General features: G+C 32.5%; 1 protein-coding gene across 4 annotated transcripts in view; it reads right to left on the bottom strand.

The window, feature by feature from the left end:
• Positions 1–23,533, bottom strand: part of LOC106460666 (DIS3-like exonuclease 2) — an 80,890-nt gene that overhangs the window by 32,353 nt on the left and 25,004 nt on the right. For all 4 annotated transcript variants that reach the window (XM_022387428.1, XM_013920392.2, XM_022387427.1 and 1 more), the window contains exons 5-9: positions 21,348–21,401; positions 13,484–13,585; positions 9,938–11,467; positions 5,472–5,619; positions 2,356–2,443 (exon numbers count right to left, since the gene is read on the bottom strand). In XM_022387428.1, the coding sequence (XP_022243136.1) occupies positions 2,356–2,443; positions 5,472–5,619; positions 9,938–11,467; positions 13,484–13,585; positions 21,348–21,401 (1,922 nt within the window). The remainder of the gene's footprint in view (positions 1–2,355; positions 2,444–5,471; positions 5,620–9,937; positions 11,468–13,483; positions 13,586–21,347; positions 21,402–23,533) is intronic.

Here is a 23,533-nt window from a genome sequence, read left to right as displayed (position 1 = left end):
AACATTAAAAGTATTAATTAATATAATAACTTTGTATTACAAGAAAATAGCTATATTACACAAAAAATTGAAAATTAAACTTATGGCAGAAACACATTCCCTTAAACACTAAATCAAACTATGCCACGAATCTAGTGAATTACATAACTCTTGAGCAAATGAAAAAGTTTTAAATGTGTTTTCTATTCTTTGGTTTATTTTTTGGATGTTTATAATTTGTTAAATACTAATACAAAACATGAATAAATTAATGTAAGAGTGTTACAGAATACATTCTTGCAATGTCTATGATAGCTTTAAACCATCATATTTGATTTGCACCAAGGAAATTTCTAGTAATATTGTGTCTCATTTACAGATATTTCTAGTTACTTATACACAAAAAAAATCATGGCTAAAATTATGTTGAAAATAACAAACTCAGTTATAACTGCAGATAAGAGAAAAAAAACTGACTTTACACTTGACACATAATGAGAGCTGTAAATCTGAAAAAACTGTCATTGAAACGTAAATTATGATTTTCACTTCCACATGTATTACATGTGATGGAGCTGTACAGATAACTTTCCACTTGAATTTAATTAATTTGATTGTTTACTACATATTCAGTGCCCTGATAAAACACAAAAGCATTTGGTGGAAAAAAAAAGCAGTTTAGGAGAGATCAGCACAACATATTGAAATTCCCTACAATTTCAACCAATGTTTCAATTAACTAGCTTTTCAATCACAAAAATAGGAAATAAAACAGCATGACAAAAAATCATCAACAATAGACTGGTAGGAAATACACAATACTGGACATAATTATAGAAATGGAGAGGAAAAAAAAGAGAGTACAAAAATCAAATGTTATGGAAATACCACCCAATTTATCATGTTAAAATAAAAGTGCACCAAAACACAGTCACATGTTGAGAGTGTACACAGTGACTGACTGTCATCCTATCAGCCAGAAAGGACATACCAGTACAAAGCCTACAGAAGTACAGGCAGTCACATTATGCCCCAGTAGTAGAAGGGTGGTTCCAGTCATGCCTGTCAGGACTGAAATACAGCATAACAATCATGTAAAAAATCCAAGTTTCAGTAGGAGATGTAGTCAAGACTCCGAAAAGAGTGTATAAAATTGATACTGTTAATAATAGTAGTAGAGATAAAAAACCCAAACTCTTTCTAAATGTGATGTTCAGTATCCCAGGTTAAGTTTTTTATGAAATAGATAATAGTTGATTACATATCTTGGCAATAACTTTGCCATAAATACAGGAGTGAATGTCACTTTAAGAATAGTAAGATACGCATTAGCATGAAATGGTCTTAATGGACATACAACTGCTCAAAAACTGCTGCTAAGAAGAGGAAACCAAATTGAAAGGTTGAAATGGTCGTAGAAACACAAAGAGCACAATGAACAAAGCTGGAGGTGTATACTCTTTACAGATGAATTCAATTTTCAATTGTTCAGCAACAATCAGTAACAGTTCATTCAACAGCTTAGAGTCACACAGTATCTTAATGTCAATGTACATTTACAGTGAAGTATGGTGGAGTAAAAGTACCAATTTGGGATTGCAACTAAGACAATGGTGCCAGTTATCTATAAAAAAACTGATGGTACACTGATTGATGACAAGTCACAATCTGATCCATCATGCCATTCACTCAGTAACATGACTCAATTGGTGGGGATTTGTCTTCCAGCAAGACAATGATGCAAGACTACAGCATATTTGGTAAAATTATATCTTTATAAAATTACAGTGGAAAGGCCAATGGAACACTCACAACCATGGTTTGGCTTCCACAAGGTTCGAATATGAACATTCTTGAGAGTGTATGGTCTTACATAAAATCTGGGGGGGGTCAAAGGACAACTTGGCTGAATTATGGAAAGTAATACAGGACAAATGTAACAATATTCTATAATCATACATTGATAAACTGTACTGCAACATGAAAACAAGGTGTAATGCTCTGTGTAAAGCAATGAGCTTACTTACAGAGTATTAGTGTGTTGTATAACTTACTACACTTTTCCCTAGTATTTTCTGAGTTAATGTTTGTAGCATTATTAATTCAAATCTAGTTACCATTACTTCTGTATGCGTATTGCTAACATGTATCCATAATTTTTACATTACTGTATACATTAATTTTAGTGGAAAAATTAAAAAAAAAACATTTAGAAAAAGCAACAAAACGTGTAAAAATTAAAATAAATTCTATAAGAATGTACTTACTTTGTATTAAATAAAGTTTTAATTAACTGATAGTCTTATTTAATTATTCATTTGACACATTTCAAGAATAATATGGTGTAAAACAAACAGGTAATATATTAATACTAACCCTCTTGGAAATGTAGAACTTCTGTCCCAGTGAGTAATTCTTGCTATGAATAAGGTTTTAGCAAAATCTGCAGGTCTTTCAAAGAACCCTATTATGATTTTTAGAAAAAATGTTGAAGAAAGAAAAAATTAACAGAATAATACCATACTACCAAGCTAAAATATGTAGGGATAGATTAATTAATAGTATTTTAACATTAACTTGTAATTCTGTCACACCTTTTTTATGTTTTGAAACAAAAGAAACAATCCTTGATTAGTGTATTAACAAAACACACTCCCTAGGTCCTTTGATATTAATTACAGTACTGCCTCATTATAATGCTATTGGTTATAACGTTTTCTCGGATATAATGCTGTGGTGCCTTGGCTCCCAAAAATTTAGTATCATCTGCTGCTTAACTCACTGCCATGTATGTGGCTTCAGGGGCTAAAGTCATCACACTGTCACAAAATAAAATTAAAAAAAACAAAAAGTCTTGAGTGCAAAGCCCAGAGATGTGAATATCAAGTTCAGATGTGAACTTGATGTTGGGAATTAAGGTAAGAAAGGAATTTGTAAATGTGACTCGACTGTCGAAATAGCAAGCAAGTGTCATCGATGTAGTGTTTGTAAAGGACAGATTTAATATCACATTGGCATTCTTCTAGCCACGTGCATTCATAGTTGCATAGAAAACTATTGACTATCACTGAGGTCGTTAAACTAGTTGGTTATAACACTCCACCACCTATATTTTTCTCGGGTGCACATGGTTCCGGATGGTAGCATCATAATGAGGCAGTACTATATAAACAATTCTTATAAAAAATTTACAAAATAAGAAAACATTTCAATGATAGTAGGTGTAAACTCAACAAATTGGAAGTTTTAACTAAGTATATTTTAAAGATTTTGACTAAAATTCTGCAGTCCACAAACCACATAACTTTACACAACAAATTAAACCTTGGTTATTTATATTATCTACAAATGTTACTAAGGGTAAAGTACAATTTTTTTTTTTTAGTCATTTGCTATAGGCTAAATATCCACACCCGTGAAGTTAATTTGCTATGAATCCTTTATAGTAATACATTCACAGAACATAGCTTAATCTAAGAAGTTTTTAGTATAAAAGAACACTAATAACACAAGGTGATTTTATTTCGCAAGTGGAAGAAACAGTACAAGTATACATGATAACTTGTTCATGAAACTTTATATTACCTAGTTTTAAACAAACTATAGATGACCATTTTAAAAGTTCTAACAGTCAGGCTTTAGCACAGGATTGAATAGAAGAGTACGAACTAATACTTCACATTGTAAGGATACAAATTACATCATCATATTAGAATTTTAACTTTAAGTTACTTTACACCAAATTGTAGCTAAATAGTATGAAGCATTTCAATACATAGACAACTAATGTAATTTGTGTCATAATACCTGTTTTTCCACAGTATCCTTGAAATTTATTAATACTACATGAGTTAATAATTTATTACGATCTAATGCAAACTTTTGATCTTTATTATTTATATTCATCATTTATTAGTAAAACTAGAATACAAAGAACCATTTTTACATACATATATATATTTCAGTTGTTTTTTTATTTACTTGGACGTTTTCCACTCCTATGGGAGAACTTACATGTTATGTAAAAGGAATTCCATTAACACTAGTAGTAAAGCATGTTCTCAGAGGTTAAAGAAAAAAGCAAATAATGCCATTTGAAAAGCACATTGTTCAGAGCAAATAAGTCCTAGGTAAAATCAAGACATGAAGATGCCATCATAAACACTCTCCACTAACAGAAAATTGCAGTGTAGAGAGCCATGAGTGTGGAAGGCTAAGTACAACATTTTATAGATGTTGTGCTAAAAAACTAATATTTTTTCCATATCATAATTAATGTCCAAAACCTAGCATCAAGGTAACAGTCATAAAGACATCTCCACAAGCAGCAATGCAGCTACCCAAGAGTAAGATAGCCTATCTGTTGAGATTAAAATGTTTTTCCCATATTTTAAATCTATGAAAATAACATATAAAACGAAAACAATAGTTTTGTGATGACTTGGATAAGATGTAGGTTAATAAGTCCTACGTACAAGTAGGAATGAAATGTATACTGTGATTGTAAAGTGTTGTTGAGGCGATATTTACCATTTTTCATCAGTTAATTTTTTACATACTTAAAAAGATTTAAATGATTTTAGAAGCCTTTTGAGTGACCAATACATCTTATAGTCATAGACTTACTGTTAAATGATGTTTCCAAATCTTTAGATTGTTAAGCCTATTTTGATGACTCAGTTTCCAGAATGTTTCCTGGAGAACTATAAATTGTTGCTTTCTTAATTGTTTTACATGTTTTCCTGTATATTCAACTTCTCTTGCTGTTTTATCATTTAAATAGTTTCATTTTACAATCACTTAAAAATTCACTTGAGTCAAAAGTTCTGCCCAGGTACATGTAATTCTATTTTATGAAATGTTGACTTTAAATACTTATATTTTTATATTCCATCTGTTATTGTTTCATAATCATAACAGGTTACATCAGCACTAAAAACAAAAATATTACACAACTAACTATGTCTAAACTTTCAAACTTGTGTTCAGAATTGTGAAGTATATTAATTTACAAGGTACTTAAGAAATTACATAAAATAATAAATATCCTAATTTTTGGAAGAATTTTCTTCACCCTATTTTACTTTCAAGCACTTTATTATGCAGTGTTCAGCTTATAAGCTACTGAACTATACTGGATAAAGTAACATGCAGTATAGTACTTTTTCCAAGTCAACAATAAGAAACAACCGCATGTAACGATATTTTTCAGAATAATTAAACAGATCATAAAATATTACAACATTTTCTAAGATATTTCAGAATGGACAAAAATTGGGTTTGTGTTTGTTTTTTTTTTAACATCATTACAACTTACAACTACAATTTCGATTTCGATGACGAGGAACCCACTTTGAGACTAATAATGGCTGGAGACGGCTTAAATGGGTAATGAAGTACAATGTTATTTTCAAATGCCTTATCTAAACATTACCACCAGTAAAGCACTTTAGCTATCAAAATTTACTTGTAAAAAAGACAAATGTTCTCACCTTGTGGACATTCATTCATAGGAACAAAAATTCTGGGTATTTTTGAATCAGTGGGACAGAAAAGAGTCCAATTAGGGTTTTTATCTTGCTGTAGTTTTATGTAGCCTGCTGCTGCTCGACTATGTTTTTGCTCTACAATGTACACCACCTGTAAGTTGTGAAATTCATCAATATTAAATCTGATCAGATTTGTTTGAATCACCCTGTTCTCATATTAATATTACAAAATATTACAATTTTTACCAAAAACATGTTACTTTATAAAATAAGAAAAAAATTTAATTTAAAATTAATGCATAAACAAAGTACTGAACTTGTAATTCAGAATTGTTTAAAAGTAATAAGGAAACTTCAGTACTAACAAAAGAATATTAAACAAACTCTTAAAGTTATTTGTTGTTGTTGTAGTAATTCATTTCTGAACTATCTTATCTTGCTTGGCATTTATTTTGTTGGCTTCACAGAGTAGGAAATCTGTGCACTTGTGCATCATTCACCATGAATGTCTACTTAAAAGAAGCAAGCAACATAAGTAACCATATTATTTGCATTGTTAAACATCACTTTCCTTTGGCAATGGCTTCATGTAGTAAAAACTGAAATGGCTGCTCAACTCAAACCATTCATCCATTTACTTATACATTTAATCATAATTTGTTAGAGGTCCACCAAAGCTCCTCTACCAGATTTCATCAAAATGTGTTCAATTAGTTCCTCAGAACAACTGGCAATGTCAAGATACTAGCCAACTTTGACTTACACACATATACTTCATTATATACAAAATTTTGTGAACTAAAATACTGAATATTCCAGCATTCATCTAATTTTAACTCTCCTGATTTAAAAAAAAGAAAACTTTTTCCACATTTTGTATACATTTTTGCACTATCATTAACGTCGAGATCTCTTTGTTTAGTGAAATTATTCACAATAATATTTCTTAAGGATTGCCTTAATTCTATTAGTACTCAACACCAGTGGCTGATTTTGTCAATCTAACACATGGGTCTGGTACCCCTTTTCAAAGATGATTCACCTCTTTTAAAGTTTCATGCTGCTTATACACTCATTTTTCTTACAAAACAAAATGGTTTATTATTGTTTATCAAAATGCAGCATACAGATTTCAATAACTTGAGCTGCATTTATACCAAAATATCAGATAACCTGGCAATCCATATCAAATGAATGACACAAATGATATCAAATTATAAAGCTTGTAAAAGAGAGCATTTGTGTTGCCATGTTCCTCAGGCATCCTTTACGTACAGCTATTGTGAGGTTTTGAATCATGACCTCAGGATAGTATTGTATGGTACCAATGGTGGAACAGTCATATGGAATAAGAAGGTTAGAAACCAGAAAATTAAATTGCAGCATGTAGGTTCCAAAGATCTACAGTTGGACCTTTCCTGTAAATTAGTATGTTTACACATGGAATAAGCCAATTAAGCTGCTCTAGATTGAAGAACTACTCAATTTTAAGAAAATTAGAAGCAATTGAATGATGTTGGAAAGTAATATATTAAATTCAAACCTTAATTAAAAATTAACTTTTAAAGTTAGGTCACAAAACAAACATCTATATATCCTTCATGAAGTTTAAAAGTTGTCTTTCTTTTTTCAATTCCAGCCTTTATAATAAACTATTTTCTTTCACTGAACATCAATTCTATAAAACTATAATTTGAAATATCATACATGTATACGTATAAAAAATGATTAATATATTTCAGTAAAGGCATAGTTGTGTAGTTCAGTTATTGTGAATTGACGACATGTTGCTCAAACCTTCTGAATTTTTCTCATTGCTTTGAGTGAGTATCTTTACATCATAACATCTCGTAGTTTGTAGAAAGTTCTACGCCTCAGTCAGACAAAACATATATACAAAAAAGTAAGTAAGTAAGTGAAGTAAGACAAAGTTAAATAGATAGACACATTTAGACTGTGTGTTTGTAGGTTTAGGCATAAGGACGTATAGTGGCAACTTCTAAAGTGAAATTATTGCAGATTGTATTGTAACAGAGTAGAGAAGAATAATTTGTTTTGTCAATTGTGTTCTACAGTAATTGAACCAGCCTGTGTGGACTTTGACAAAAAGAGACGATTATTTAAAGTTCTGGATACAACTGTGGTGATTAACTGTGTAATGAACATTTGTATATATATATATATATATATATATATATATATACACACACACACACACACACACATTTGACTTGTTTTAATACATTATTTTAAAACATGTGGACTGTGTGCTGTTTGTTTATTGTCAATTAGTCACAGACACCTACTATAAAGAATCCTGCCCATCGATATACATAAGAACCTGACAAAGCATATCCAAAATATTGTTTGTATGTAAGAAGAAAAACATTAACTAGTAATTTTGAATTACACAGTCAAACTAATAAATGAAACTAACTATATCTATCAAACCATATTACTGAAGCACAAGAGCAAAAGCTAAAACTCTGCTATGTATTTCAACATATATTAATTGGCATAGTAATGCTAGTGCCTGTTCATATGGTCTGTGTCTCAACATGAAAGATATGTAGACATTTACTTCTATTAGTTGCTATAATTTTACTATTTGTTCAATGTGGCTTATGGTTTTCTGTAACAATATTTGTTAAACCTGATGAATTCAAATGTCCATAATGAATATCACTTTTATGCTATTATATTTATTAATTTAAAGACTGACCTGTCTGATCATAGCATTATTCCGTTTAATTTTCACGTGACATTTTGTAAACGTTACTTATGCAAATTTTCAGAGTAAATGGAATATTTAAATTGTATCAAAAAGTTATGCATAAAGTTTCCTGACTTTGATAAACTAATCTAAATATTTATAAGAACATACGAGTAAAAAGTAAAGAAGTATATATAATAATAATAATATATAAACCACACTATAACTTCTATATCTAGTACTGATGAGGCCTTTTGCCTCATATCAGGGCTTTCAGGATAGCTGTGATACAACACACATTGGAATGGTTGAGACATGTATATTAACAAATTATTTGGCAACAACTTTTATGGTATAAACTGGATTAAGTGTACTTTTTCATCAATTTTTTAATTATGTCACAAAACATCAGAATTGGGGCAATAATTATTTAACACTATATTATTTATTTATCTTAAAACCATATATTATTCTAACTGTATGGAATTACAGTGGTTGCAACAGGGTTTAAATTGTGGTTATTAGGTAGTTTATTTTGTTTAATATTAAATTTTTGGGAATTAGATTGATGTGAAATAAAATCTACATACTTTTCAGCATTATTTGGTTTTTGTTATACAACAGCAATTAATATTCCATTCTAATTATAAGAATGTCAAAAAAGGGGCATTTTCCTTGTGTTTACTTTTCATCTGTGAACTTTAACTACAGATAAATACTAATAAGATGATCAAAAAATGTTCCCACCTTATTTTTTTTTAAAAGCCAAAATTGTTTTACACATCTTTCTATAACTTCTATGAAGTAGCTGTCAATCACTCAGTTCTTGCCATAAATAAATTACAATAGAGTACAAATTTGTACTCAGTTGTTTAGAGTCCATATTACACAGGTAAATGGAATCATTTCTTAGGTATACCTTAAATGCTTTTTTATTTGTACGTATTGTACTGTACTGTATATGTATTAATAATATTGTAAAATATATGTTTAAGATATAAATTTTTTAATAATGTCCAATTATCCGGATCACCCTTGGTATTAATTAGTCCAGATAATCGGTGCTCTACTGTATTTGTGCTTCATTACTCGCACTTTTTGTGAAAGGTAAATTGAACAAAAAAGTGTATGGTGAACAAGATAGTTCAGTTCAACAGATGTTTAAGGAAATTGGAAAAACAGGTTTTTTACATAAAGTATGTTAGGAAATGCCTAGATAACTTGATAAAAGAAGGTTGTTTCAAAACCTTTTTCAAGTGGTGACTTAACACTAACTATGGTTAAAATGTTTTATTGTAAGCTAAACAGTTATATACTGTTTCTTGCAAATAACAAATTTCAAACTCAATAACATTGCTTAATTGATAGTGTAAACCTGTAGTAAAAGGGAAAAAAAAAATATTATGTAATAAAAAATTATAAATACTTAAAACATAGAACTGGTTGAAAATCCATATAATAGTTAAGTATCAGAAAAAATAAAAGATGTATAACCTAAACATATTGTATATCTTAATCAGTATGTCATGAAAAAAAATACCGGACAATGTCAAAAACACTAAAATATATACCCTTAAATACTTAACACTTTTATAGATTTCTACATGGGTTAATCAACAATGTATTATTAAATACAGTATAATACCAATTGCATGAGTATTACTTCTTACAAACATATCACAGTGTACATGTAGCAGAATATCTGTTCAACTATACAGTGAAAATATATTAAATGTTTTATATTTATTTCACTTACCTTGCCAGTTTTCTGAACAAATTTTTCCCATCCAGGAGTCTTCATGATATCATACACAGTTAAATTTCCACACTGTGTCATATCAAACTTTTTGAATTGTTTTTTATGACAATGTTTATTAACAGTCTTCACAGCAGTTTCTTCAGCCAGACCATCACACTTTACTGGTTCTGAAAGTGAGTTGTTCAGTTCACATATTTTTGTGTCACTTTTGTCCAAGTGTTCCACTACATTTTTATTGTGCTTCTTCTTTTTTCTGTTCCTCAATTTTTTCTTTTCTTTCACAAGATCTGTGGATCCTGATGATGTTACAGACTTACAAGAAACATCAAGCTTGGTGTCTGCAGACTTAATGATTACTGTGTCAATATTGGTAAAACTCAAGCTCTCATCTCTATCACTGGGTTCATTACAACTGTCTTTAGACTGCTGGCAAGTTCCTGAGGAACTACTGGTTTCTATAACAGGTTGATCATTATCTTGAATGTTATTAAATGGTGAACTAATATTGTTGTTTCTAGCATCCTGACAACTTGCTAGGAAATCAGCATCTTCTAAAGTTTGTTCCAGACTGGATATACTCTCTCCACTCAAAGACCTCAGATCATCATCAGGACTCAAGTCTTCAGGAGCAACAGCTATGCCACCTACACCTATGCTGCTACTATCTTGGTCTAATCCTATTTCACCATCTTCTTCACTGTCACTATCTATTCTTTTAGGCAACTGGAAGTTTTCTAACTCAGTTAAGTCAAGAAGCTGTTCTGGTGATATCACAACACTATAGCTTTCAGCACTGCCTGCATCAGTTGTCCAAGTGTCACAAGGAACATGATCTTCACTGGAACACCCAGTTTGTTCTCCCTTTAACTGTTTGAAATCTGATTTAGTTTGTTCATCCAAAGTGTCATGAAAGATTCTTGAACTAAAAGAATCCATAGTACTAGACATTTCTACTTGACAGCAAGAAGTATCCTGAAACACTCTTGAAGAATCTATGTTTTCTAGTGAGGAAACTGTGGTAGATTCCCAATGGTCAAAACCAATGTCTTCTTTTAATAATTCATGTGGTGCAACAACACAGCAAGCATTTTTCTGTTTGTACTTGTTCCTGTTTTTCTTACGTTGGTTCTTATTCTTTTGCTTCTTCTGCTTCTCCAGTTGTTGTACTTGTTCAAAGAACTTGTCAACTCCCAGGATTTCCAAAGTATCTGACTCCCTCCACTGTCCAATACTTGTTGTCCAACCTGCTTCCCAATTACTTTCTGAATTAAAGTCATCACATTCTTGGTTTGTTGAATGGGTAGGACCACTACAATGAGTTTGAAGTTCCACTTCTTGAAGTAGCACCGAATTGTCTTTTATACAAGTACTAGAGTAAGTAAATGTTTCTGATTTATCTGAGCAAGGTGGAATCTTTTTCTTGTTTAAATCTCTGTCATTAGAAGGATGAGACTCTTCACCCTTGCCTTTTAAAAAAACCTGCACTGCATTCTTTTGTTGGAAATTGTTTAAACTGTCCCATAAAATCTAAGTGAAAATTAGGTACAAATAATTTAATGTCAAGGATATATCAAGGTTGGAAAACTAAAAACAATTGTAATTATGAATCATAATACTTATCTATTTTTACAATTCTTTAGTTATCTGTACCTAAATGCAAACAAGGAGACACTTCTGTGAAGGAAACAGCTTACATTTAAATCCAGATTACTGTTTGTCCAAAACAAATTGACTAAAACATAAGTATTTAAAACCTATTTAACATGTGAAAACACTGAAGAAAAATACACATACATACACAAAAAAAATTCAAAGAAAGAGTAGTTTTAATAGCTTTCAGAAAAGCTCAGTGTCCGATTTTAATTTGGAAGAGATACCGAGTTTTCCTAAAGCTACAATAAAAGGTGATTTTTTTTTCCCTTTTCGAATATGTTGTTTGTTTTTTATTTTCCCAGTTTCTTCCTATATTCAAATCTCCCAGTCACTTAGATTTACTGTTTTACTGCCACTTAGGTTAGTGCTTAAGCGAATTATCACAGCAGGGAAACTTTGTGTAAACACAGTATCAAGTTACCAGCATGCTGTCACATTCCAACATGATGCACTCGAAATACATGCTCATGCTGTGAAGTATTATTTCAGTTAATTTTTCTAACCTAACCTAATCATTTTCTAAGTCATACATTTTGGTTACTTTTATAACAATAAATAAAATATATACATAAAGTACAAGAAATGTAGTACTTATATAATGGGACTGTACTTTTTTACTCTCAAAGTCTCAATGAAAGTTAACATATTTTTTTCTGTAGGTGTATTTTTAGTACTTAATTTTTATCTATTTTAAATATACAATTTAAAACATAAAATATTAACACGTACAAAAAAGTCCTAACACTATTATAACTTAACTGGTTTCCTAACTAAGCTATAGGTGTATTTAAATAATATCCTTACTTTTGTTGAGGTAATCTCTGCAATAGAAAGTTATGAAACTGACACAGAAAAACTCAAAACCAATTGTAAGAACAAGCTGATCTCGTAAGGAAAGCAGTAAAATAAAATTCTCTTTGCATTTGTTATTTATAATTCAACAGCAAATGTCAGTGAGAATTATTCACATTTAAAAAAAAAGCACATGCTAGGAGGTGTGTGACATATGAGTTTCATCTTATGACATATAACTCATTAAAGCAAGAATGGATGCTATAAATTTTCATTTTAACTTGGGGACATCTAATGTTTACGTGTGGAAGTCCTCGGTATATTAGAAAATAATATAGGGATGGAGAGAAATTCTCAAATGGGCAATTAAGAGCAAAGAAATGTCATATGATACATAGAAGTGAAATCTGAGAATTTACTTATATATTTTCTTTAGAAATAAAAGAATTAAAACTTTTATTACATTGAAACTTAAATTGTAAACTGCATTTTTATGTTGAATTCATTGATAATAAAGTAGTTTAATTAAGTTCTAAATGTACCTCTGTAAAAAAAGTCACAACATTCAGACTTTAACCCCCACCCACATCTTAAGAATTAATGTTTTTTTTACTTTTTTGTAAGCATGGATATAAATAAAATACTTCTTTTCTATTTTAATTTGTGTTTGAAACATAATAACTCTTTGCATCAACTTTATCTTAAAAATCTGAAAGCGGCAATTTCTGAAATTTCCTTATACACTGTTATTTTATAACATATTAATTTATTTTCAAATACTTTATTCTACAAGTTGCTACTGATAATGTGTTACATGCTTGATGATCAAATCCTTTTTATATTTTCTGACCTAAAATTGGTGTGAAAACTTTTTACATAAATATTTCTACGTGACACTACTTGGATGCTAACTTTGATAGACTTACTGACATTTGGTCACTGATCTTGACAGTCTTCCTCTAGTTTTACAGAAAATATTATGTTTGAGTATCTTGTCACTAAATATTTGAATAGCATATTTATCAAAACAAAATGGCTTGAAGTCATCTGGTTTTCAAATATTCAAAGTTTATTCTTTTGAAAACTTTTCTGACCTACCTTCCACTCTTCTTGTGGATTTAATTTCACCACCACCACATCTCCATTGAGGGCTCGATTTCGGTCTCGCATCCCACTGATATATATGTCCATCTGTCCATCCTTGATCATAAGATATCTTAACAAGTCAAGAGCAAAACAAAACAACCACAGATTTCTTTAACTCTACTGAATAAACCTGACAACAACTCGGATATTAATAAACGCTAGGCATACAATTAAGTTATCACCAGAAAGACACTTTTTTTTCCACCAAAACATATTACTCTGTGAATTACTAATCCCCCAAAAGTATGTTATAAAGCTAGTGTACTGAAGGTACAATTTAATTATTTCAATGTAACTAATAAATGATTTTTACTAATGATATTTCAAATTAGAAATTATGCCTGAAAAGGAACTGAATAAACATGAGCAGTATAAAGCCATTTAAGGTCAAGCCAACAGATCTATATTAATTATTAATTCAAGAGATCTTTAATCATTTATTTCATTAAAATATTAATTTTTGGTGATCTTTTGTCAGGACATTTATGATTATTAACATCCACATTTTAATTAAAGAAAAAATCTAGAAGTCTCTAATTTATAGTTTTATACCATGTTATGAGTAAAAGTATATTAGACTAATGTAATTATGGCTACATTGGTAATTGGACAAGTACTGGACATTGGTAAGGCTACATTTAATAAGAATAACAAATTACACTAAAACAAAAAATAGCTGGTTCACTGTTAACATCGAGTAAAGAAGTGGGAAAATTGACTGGACTATAAATTATGTGACAAAATAAAGTTAGCAATAAAATGCAAAGAGACTAGCACCAGTGATAACTTAGGAACTATCAGAATTGCCTGAACTATTAAAAACCCAAAATGAATATACAGAAAACATCAGAATTACACAATAAATACTTAACTGTATTGCTACCAGTAACGGTGGAATACAATTCAATATTTGGTTGTATATAGACAACTAAAGTATTAATATCAACTGGACGAAACACCATCAATTTCAAGTAAATGTAAAAGAAAACAGGCAACATTAGGAGTGCTAAAATGGCTGGACCATCATAAATATTAGAGAATAAGTATCTAACTGGCTGGATGGGTGTCAAAATTTAATGAAAAAAGCATTAAAAGAATATATTAATAAAATATTGACTGAGCCTCTATATATCTGACTGATATAATGGTAACAGTAGGAGAAACACCTGCAACATAACAAATGTAAGAATCAATTAAAGAACAGTACTACTAATAATGCATAATAAACAATATCTGAAACAACCTATTATACTAAATGAGCCAGTTCCAAACAAGCAGTACCTATTATACATATATGAATAAAAACCCTATAACTCGAGCGCTTTCAAAAGGTGGACCTTTCTTCTTCAGTTTGCCCCTAAAGAAGAAAGGTCTACCTTTCGAAAGCGCTTAGGTTATAGGGTTTTTATTCACTTCTATCAAGACTTCTTGAACCTAAGTGTTTTTCTAACATCATGAATGTACTATACATATATATTAAACAATGAAAAGTAACTAGTTTTTAGCAATATTAAACTAGTTCTTATTTAGTCAAAGTACATGCCGTTTCACGTTTTAGCGTGGTAACATTTTTTAAGGAAAAATTAAGGTTATTTTTACTTGTGTTTATGCACTAAGAGAGATAGCTTTGGCATTTTTTATCTCTTTGTCTAAATTGCATCCTGTTTCACCTTGAGGCTGGGCAGTTGTTTTTAAATGTTTCCTGGAATTAGGTTTGTTGTATAGTTTTCTTAAAATTACTTTCTTCAGTTACATGAACTAAGCATGGATATTCGCCTATCACGTACATTAACTCAATCTTCCTACATTATACTGAACATGCCATAAACACATCTTTACACAAGCCTTCACTTTGATCTTGATATACAGATGTTTTTTGTGGGTTCCCAAACAAAAATGAACAAAACTATTTTTCCAACACATACATAACATAAAGCTAATATTTTCCTAAACTGAAAATATATTTCCAATAGATACTTACCACATCTCACAAAACAGCTTTCCTTGATTTATACAGCTCTCTATATAAACAAAACTTTTGCCCACCACTAGCCTTTATACTCAAATTAATCTCCACGTTTTTCACGTGGTATAACTGTGTTGTAGCATGCAACAACCCTCAAATAGGAGTGAGACACACCCTTCTAGCATACCTGAACTCAATCTTTACTTTGAGATCAAGCAAAAAAACACATACTTGAAGTGGGGAGGATGAGTGGGAAGTGTGAAAAGTGGTAAGTTTCTATTTGAAATATATATTTAGTTTAGGAAAATATTAACTTCGGATACGATAACCTACCTCCTCTCACAAAACAGCTAGAATCCCACACTGTCCCAGTGGAGGGACTAGTGTAGAAGTAACTTAGATGAATCATGCGTAGAAAGCTTCTGAAGAGGACTCAAGGAGTGTGACATCTCAATGGAGAGGAAACACATACATGGGAGACCACGCCACATCTAACCAGATGAATGAATGTGTCACGAAAATGAGAAGAAATGGGGTACATCTGATAAAGTGTCATTGGTGTAGCGTGGTTAGGATGTGTCAGACCGCAAGCAGGAGGTCAACTTTAGTCCAAAACCAGTAGCACCAAGATTGGATCAATCAGCCCATGGTAGGAGAAGGATTCTCTACCAATCACTTCAGACCCATGAAAAAGAAGAGAAGAAGTAATTCTATTCCAAGAACCCAAGCCATCACGTGTACATAACCAACATGACCAACACCATTCCCCTCAGAAACTATCATCCAGACAATGATAGGAAGGTGGAAATGCAACATGAAAGGTCAACTCTAGTCCAAAAGCATGTGCCATTGGGAATGTATCATCCAGTCTATGGTAGGAGGAGGGTCCCAGCCCACTCGCTGTGAGGACATATGTTGGTTGGTCTGGCTCCAACCAAAATCAGTTGCCTGGAAAACGAAATCCAGGCAACGGTATGAAGGAGGGTTTCCAGTCAGAGAGGCAAACTGCATATAGACATCTGACAGAAACATGTAGTCCACACTATATGGCATCTGAAATCATACATCAGATCCACAGTAAGAAAATAGTCACACACCTACACCAGCAGAACACCACTGCTCTATTCTCAACTGAGTGGAATTGAAAACACTCAGGAGGAATCCTCCATGGTCTACCACCCCAGCAGTTAGGTGCTGGTAAGTGGTAAGGACTCCCGTAATCCACTAGAAGAGGGGGGGGAATGCATTGGAGGAACACATCACTGGATAAAGCGCAATGGGTAACCACAAAACCTTATTTTCAAAAGCAGACTGAACCTGATTTGTACAATCAACAAAACGGCAGGGAAGAGCATCATTCCCCCTTCTGATTTACTCATGTTAGTCCACGAGTGTACAGTCCAGGATGAACATATTTATGAAGCAAAACACTAAAACAATCAACATATAAGCAGTCTTGTGGAACACCCCATCTCCACAGTGAGTGTCAGCAATGGAACAGTCACACAATACTGATATAAGAATTAGTTACCTTGACAATCACCTCTCGAAACTAAAAAATGAAGTGCAAAGAAGCCCCTGTATTATGAAATAATGAAGAAAATGACACACAACCAATGAGTGAAGGATGGCAACAAGAGGTAGACAATATCAGGCTGAGAAGGAAACTGCCAGATGATGCAGATAATGTGACACAAAGGTAGGAGGTGTGGTCCACATGTCAGTTTGGATAATCTCCTCCAATGAGTGGAGACACAAAAAAAGGCAACAGGAGTTAGGAGACAAGGAGGAATAGGCTATACAGATGAGTTGCTGAACCCAAACAGTCGGGGTAATAGAAGAAAGGTCACTGGAAACTGATGGATTCCAGTGTTTTAAACAAACAGTAACTATGTAAAGGAGCCACATAACACCTCAGAGCTCTGATTAGACACAGAAGACAATTTGGAGCAGAATGGGAATATAGATGTGAAATGGACATATGGTAGTGAGGGTATCCTTACCCTCATGTGCAGTGGAGATTTTTGGTAATAAGGCATGATCAGAATAAATGTAAACATAGGTTTGGTGGTAAAGGATGTGAGGGACATCAATGGCAAACACATCCAACCTTCAATGTCCACAAGCTAACAGGAGGAGGAAAAAAGATTTTCAAGGATAGATGACATATGGAACAGGAAGCCAAAGGTTCAAACAGAGGTACAGAAAAGGCATGGAGGACAACAGTGAGATCCCAATCTGGCAAGGGAGTATGTCAATGAAGACAACTAAAGAGGGAGAAGTAGAGGGAACCAAGGTTAAGCTAGCCAGAACAGAGCCACTAGAAGGATTAAACACTGAGTGGTATGGACAATGGAAAAGACCCTGGGAAGAAGATGGATGGGGGGGGGGGATAGGTATAAATGTAGAGGTGTGTTCAATCCTGACTGAGGGAATACCTTGTCAGGACAAGATAATCAATCCATGACAAGATTGAAAGTACCTGGGATATTAAAGGCCAGCAAACAAATGTGATGGCTGTGAGCCCATAACTCCATGTCCAAAGTGTGAAGACACAGTGAATGCCCCTTGTTGAGTGATGTAAGGGACAACAGTTTAGTTGTCGGAGTGAATCATCGTTGTTTTGCCCTTCAAAGTCAGCAAAAAATGATCCATTGCCCAACAAACAGCCAGGAGTTTCGGAGTATTGATGTGGAAACTTGACTTGACTGACAATCAACAGCCTGAGATCTCTTAGACACCACAGTACACCTCCTCCAACTAAACAGAGAAGTGTCAGTAAAAAGATGAACCTCATGTCGTGGAGGAGGAAAAGGGACACCAGCCATTGTGTTGTCCCTGTCCAGCCACCAGGCCAAATCAGTCTGGAGGGAAGGATGAAGGGGTATTGGGTACTCCAGGGGATCTCTGGTGAGGTTCCATTGATACTGAAGGAATCACTGAAGAGACTGTATGTGGGCAAGACCAAGGGGGATGAGAGCCTCCAAGGAAGCCCAAGTCCCACAGAGTGAAAGAACATCTCATGCAGAAAGAAAAGGTGAGGATTGTGCCTTTTGAATCATAAGCTCCAAGGAACACAGTCAGAGGAGAGAAGGCTGGGCCTGATTGAGATGGGAGTTGAAGAATACCCCTAGATGAATGAGGTATTTAGTCAGTGTGAGAACAGACTTCTCTCCTTAACCAGCCAAACCAACCCATATGGTTTTCTTGAGAAGAAACTGCAAGTTAATGGAAAGTGCAAAAAGTGAAGGAACTAGACTTAGCCAGCCATCCATGTAACGATGGAAACAAAGCCCCTGTTATTGAAAAAGTCAGGCATAGGCTTTGACTACCTGATAAAAAATGTAGTGAGCTTATGCCAGCCTGAAACTGATATGTACAGTCCCTGTGAATGAAATAAAGATAAAGACATGATATTAGAAAAATGAAACTATGGAGGTAAGCATCTGACAAGATGAGCTTTGCCACCCAAAAATCTGAATTAAAAGCCCATCAAACAGACAGGAAAGACTCCATAGTAAACTAAGGAATTTCCAAATAGTGGTTCATATAGGAGAGATCAATAATAGAACACTAATCCCTTGTCTTTTTGGGGACAATAAAAAGACTGGAATAGAAAATGTGAAAAGTAGGAACTATCATTTCCATAGTGCCCTTGAGTAGAAGATCCTGAACCGCCTCGGAAAGATTCTGGCTGGACAGAGGTTCCTGAGGAGACAGAAAAGGGGGAATAGGGGAGGTAGTGAAAAGAAACAAAGGGAGAATCCATCTGATAAGACCTAAAGAATCCAAAGCAGCAATGTGACCCCTACTGGACCCGATCCAACATGACTGTCACTTGTACCATTGGCATCATGCGGGTCAGCGATAAACAACAGAACGCCATGAAGGTGCGACCCATGAGGAATGAAGAGGTAAGGGAGATGAAGAAGGTGGCTGTGACACAGGAACAGGAGCAAGGGAAGGTTGTGATAAATCAGAAGCTAGAGAGGAAAGGAAAGTATGCATATAGGCAGATTCCAATCTCAGCCCCAGAGAGTCACGAAGACCCCATCAAAAACGTTTGTCATAGAAAGGAGGCTATGCATAAATTACACAAAGAGGTAGGGGAGATGCAGGAGTTAAGAGAGCTCCCTTACCTATGAGGTCCCAACAACAAAGGAATCATGTGTGGAGTGAAAGAGCAGAAGCAGACAAATATGCCAACATGGAGAAAAATAGGGACGATTTTTAAAGATCTTTAAAATAAAAAAAATTAGTGAAGAAGTGTTTAAAGTCTCAAATTTTTTCCAAGTTCAAAAACATTGTACACCACCATCACCAACAACAAAAAAAAAGGATGAGAGAGTCAACTGATCACTGTCATGCCAAACCAAAAAGTGACAATTGGGTTCTACTGCATAGAGAGAGCCAGCTGTGCTGGAAGGGTGTGTCACACTTCTATTGGTGGAGGGTTGTTGCATGCTTTTTTGTATGATACAATGCAGCTATACCACGTGGAAAACACGTGGGGATTAGTGGAAGTATAAAGGCTAGTGATGGGCAAAAGTTTTATGCATATAGAGGGCAGTACAAATCGAGGAAAGCTGTTTTGTGAGAGGGGGTATGTTATCATATCGAATGTACTAATAAGAAAGAAAACAAATTTTCTAAATAAAACATCACACACGCCCTTAAGATTTCAATATAAAAATCCACAAAAGAAACACATACAGTTGAAAATAAACAAACAGTTTTTCTAATCATGAAACTTACCAATAATTAGGCACACTAAAAGGCCTCCTAAATCTAGCATATATCTCGTGCACCATCGAAAACACAAATCAAGAAATCCTACATTTAATCCAATGTTTCACTAATACTTGCCAATTCTCTACTAAAATAGTTACATACAATGTAAATTAATTCAAAAAACCCTAACAAGACAATATTAACAGAAACACAAATCCAAACCCACTGATCCTAATTACAAGCACCATTCTTCTTGTACAAAACATTAAAATTAAGCAGAAAATCATGAACTTGATATAACAACTACATTCCTGTTTATTCCATGAATAAAAATCAAATACATGCCACAAAAACTACACAGCAAACCCAACTCTCCTGGAAACATTAACAAAATACAATTCAAATACCAGGCTTTTTACACATGTGAAACAGGATGCAAATTAGACAGACAGATTAAAGAACACAAAACACCTTCCTCTGTAGTGCATGAACACACAAGTAAAAAGTTAAAAAACATCACTATACTCAAACAAGTACCAGACATTAATAAAAGAAGAATTAGAAAAGCCTTTTTAATTAAATCTAATATAAACAAATATCCTACTAAGCACCCTTCTGAATATTCTTATTATCATTTCCTAAGATTATTTTCAATCCAACCAAACTTCTGACACAAACAATAACCATTCATACATATAATTTGAAGTTATGTAGGGCAGCCAACTGTTCCAAGGTCGATCATTTTTTAAAATACAAAAGAAAAGTTATTATGTTGCCTATCAACCTACACTTTGTCTACTTGACAACAATCATCCCAGAAATTGAAACATTGTAGTGCAAATACAATTTTAAGAGCAAAACCTATTGAAAAGATGTGATTTCTTTAAATTACTTGGTGTACATTATGTTCCTATTTAGGACTACTTCGATGCCCAATTTTGCTTTTCTATTAAATACACAGACACTCTCTTTGTACCTTTTTGTTTTAGATAAGTTTAAAAAGATTAATTTTAAATAAAAAAAAATCAAAAGTTTAATGAAATAAAAATAATTAGTTATTGCTTATGGCATCACTCATTTAACTAATAGAAAAACGTAAAACATGACAGAAAAAATTACCGGTGAACTGATAAATGCATCATTGTAGTTCCTTTGATTGATTCGGATCACACCCTAGTGAATGAAAAAATATAAAAGATGAAATAATGTGCATACTAAAATTCAAAAAGATGTTTCATAATTTCATATAAGTATTTATGTATGAAAACAATAAATAAGAAGTTGCAAAGTGTATTTTACACTCAGAACAAAAAATAGTCTGTATCAGTTCTGTTAATAATGTCCTGCTTAGTGAGGCACTCGACAGACTCTTAAACACTACCATGTTGATCTTTTACTAGACAACCAATACAGTACAAAACACTTCATATTCCATACAATAAAGTTGAAAAAATTTTGGTTTCTAATGATACAAGTATTTTTAATGGGTTGATTTAAAACACATTACAATATACAGAGTCTCATAAAAGTCACTCCACAAATGTGTAAAGGTGTTTTTATTGTTTTCTAACTCTTTATAAATGCAAAGTTTTGAATAAAAGAAAGGATCAAAGTTATGCTCTTGTACAGGGATAATCACAGGACCTTCCATGAAGTAACTGATAAACTTAACGTACAGACATTCTGCTTTGCTAAACTATCTCCTCAACAACCATTGTTCCTAGCACTGCATAAGCAATGAGAGCAAACACTTTGAGCTGTATCTATACAGGCATGACCATTTATTGGTAAAAAAAAACTAATTTTATCCATTTCAAATTATAACTGAATAAGTATATTCGCCCACTTGTCTAATGACTTAAGTGACACCTTGTATGTAATAATAACAGCAAAAAACAATTGTTACCTTACAATTTTCATTTTCACATTATCTAAGACATTTCAAAAAAAAAAGACAAGTTCATTTAGCATCGTGTTTATACAATCAATCTTTATCTCACAGAAATGAAAGGTATGATCCAGTATACTGACATGATAATGTTATAAAGAACCTGATTTAACTATATAATTAGTTTCTGAGAAAGAATAAACTGTATTATTTCGCTTTTTTACTAAGGCCAAAATAACTTAAAGCAAAGTTGTACACATTATACTGCTTTAAACATAAACAGGACACTCAATATTTATTAAAATTAGCAGTGCAAGATTTAAATAACTTTTGTAAAAATTATGGCAAAAACAAATCACTGTTTAAAACAATGGTTCAATGCACTCAAATCACTAAAATTTTTACTTCCTCTAACTTCATTATATTATAAAAAACCAAAATTACCCATCCCCAGTGACAGGAAGAAGTTAAGTTAATCTATCAATTTAGATTATTTCATGGACTTTTGATTAACCTTTTCCAAATGGGTCACAGGTGAAAGGCCATGTCATTACATTTGTTGACTCGCATTCAAAATTTTATTGAACTATTGTTTCATAAATTCATAAGTTTGGTATCAAACTGTGGATTCTAATTAAATTTTAGTATTATACCTTACTCAATTTCTTAATTTAAAAGTAAATATTAAAAAAAAGAACAGTTAAACATCGATTTTTGTGTGTCACATGGCATGTTGAATGCAGCACTGGTTCAAATTAGATGATGGTGCTGTCAAAATACTAAGTCTATAGTTTTGTACGAATTAGAAACACAGTGGCACCCCACCCACCTCTTTCCATTTTTGGAAATGCTCCCTTATATACACTTACTTCTATACATGACATGAATAACCAATTGAAAGCTCAGAATGTCCCCTAGTGGCTTTTAATATGTTTGGATGCCATCTCTTTCTTTCAAATCAAGATTTCCAGGAAGTAGGTTTTGTCTTTAGTCTGCTAAAAATTTCATATTTTTTAGACCCAAATACATCTTAGTTACTAAGCTTGATAAATTATAGTGCAATTATTTGGTTTCATATCCTCCACATGAAAAATTTTAAAAGGCTGTAGCAACCAAGTACAAAGGATCGTAACTAGAAGAGATAACTGTTTGATTTACTTCTTTATTTACTGTTCTATGTTTTAAGAAAAATAAGTTCAAGAACTTATTTCTAAATACGAATAATCTATATATATACATATAATGTATAATAATTGAAGTGTGACTGTATTTAAAAAATTCTAGTCTACTAAAACACAACCAAGACTAAATATATATTTAGTTTTATATTATTGGATACAGTAACATGAGTGCACATGTGCCGCATCATTGTAACATCTGTATTGTTAGCCATGCATGGCTGAAAGGTCAATATAAT

This window comes from Limulus polyphemus, unplaced genomic scaffold (genome assembly GCF_000517525.1).
Source record: "Limulus polyphemus unplaced genomic scaffold, Limulus_polyphemus-2.1.2 Scaffold812, whole genome shotgun sequence".
NCBI lineage: Eukaryota > Metazoa > Arthropoda > Merostomata > Xiphosura > Limulidae > Limulus > Limulus polyphemus.
This window is presented reverse-complemented; position numbering and strand designations above follow the sequence as displayed.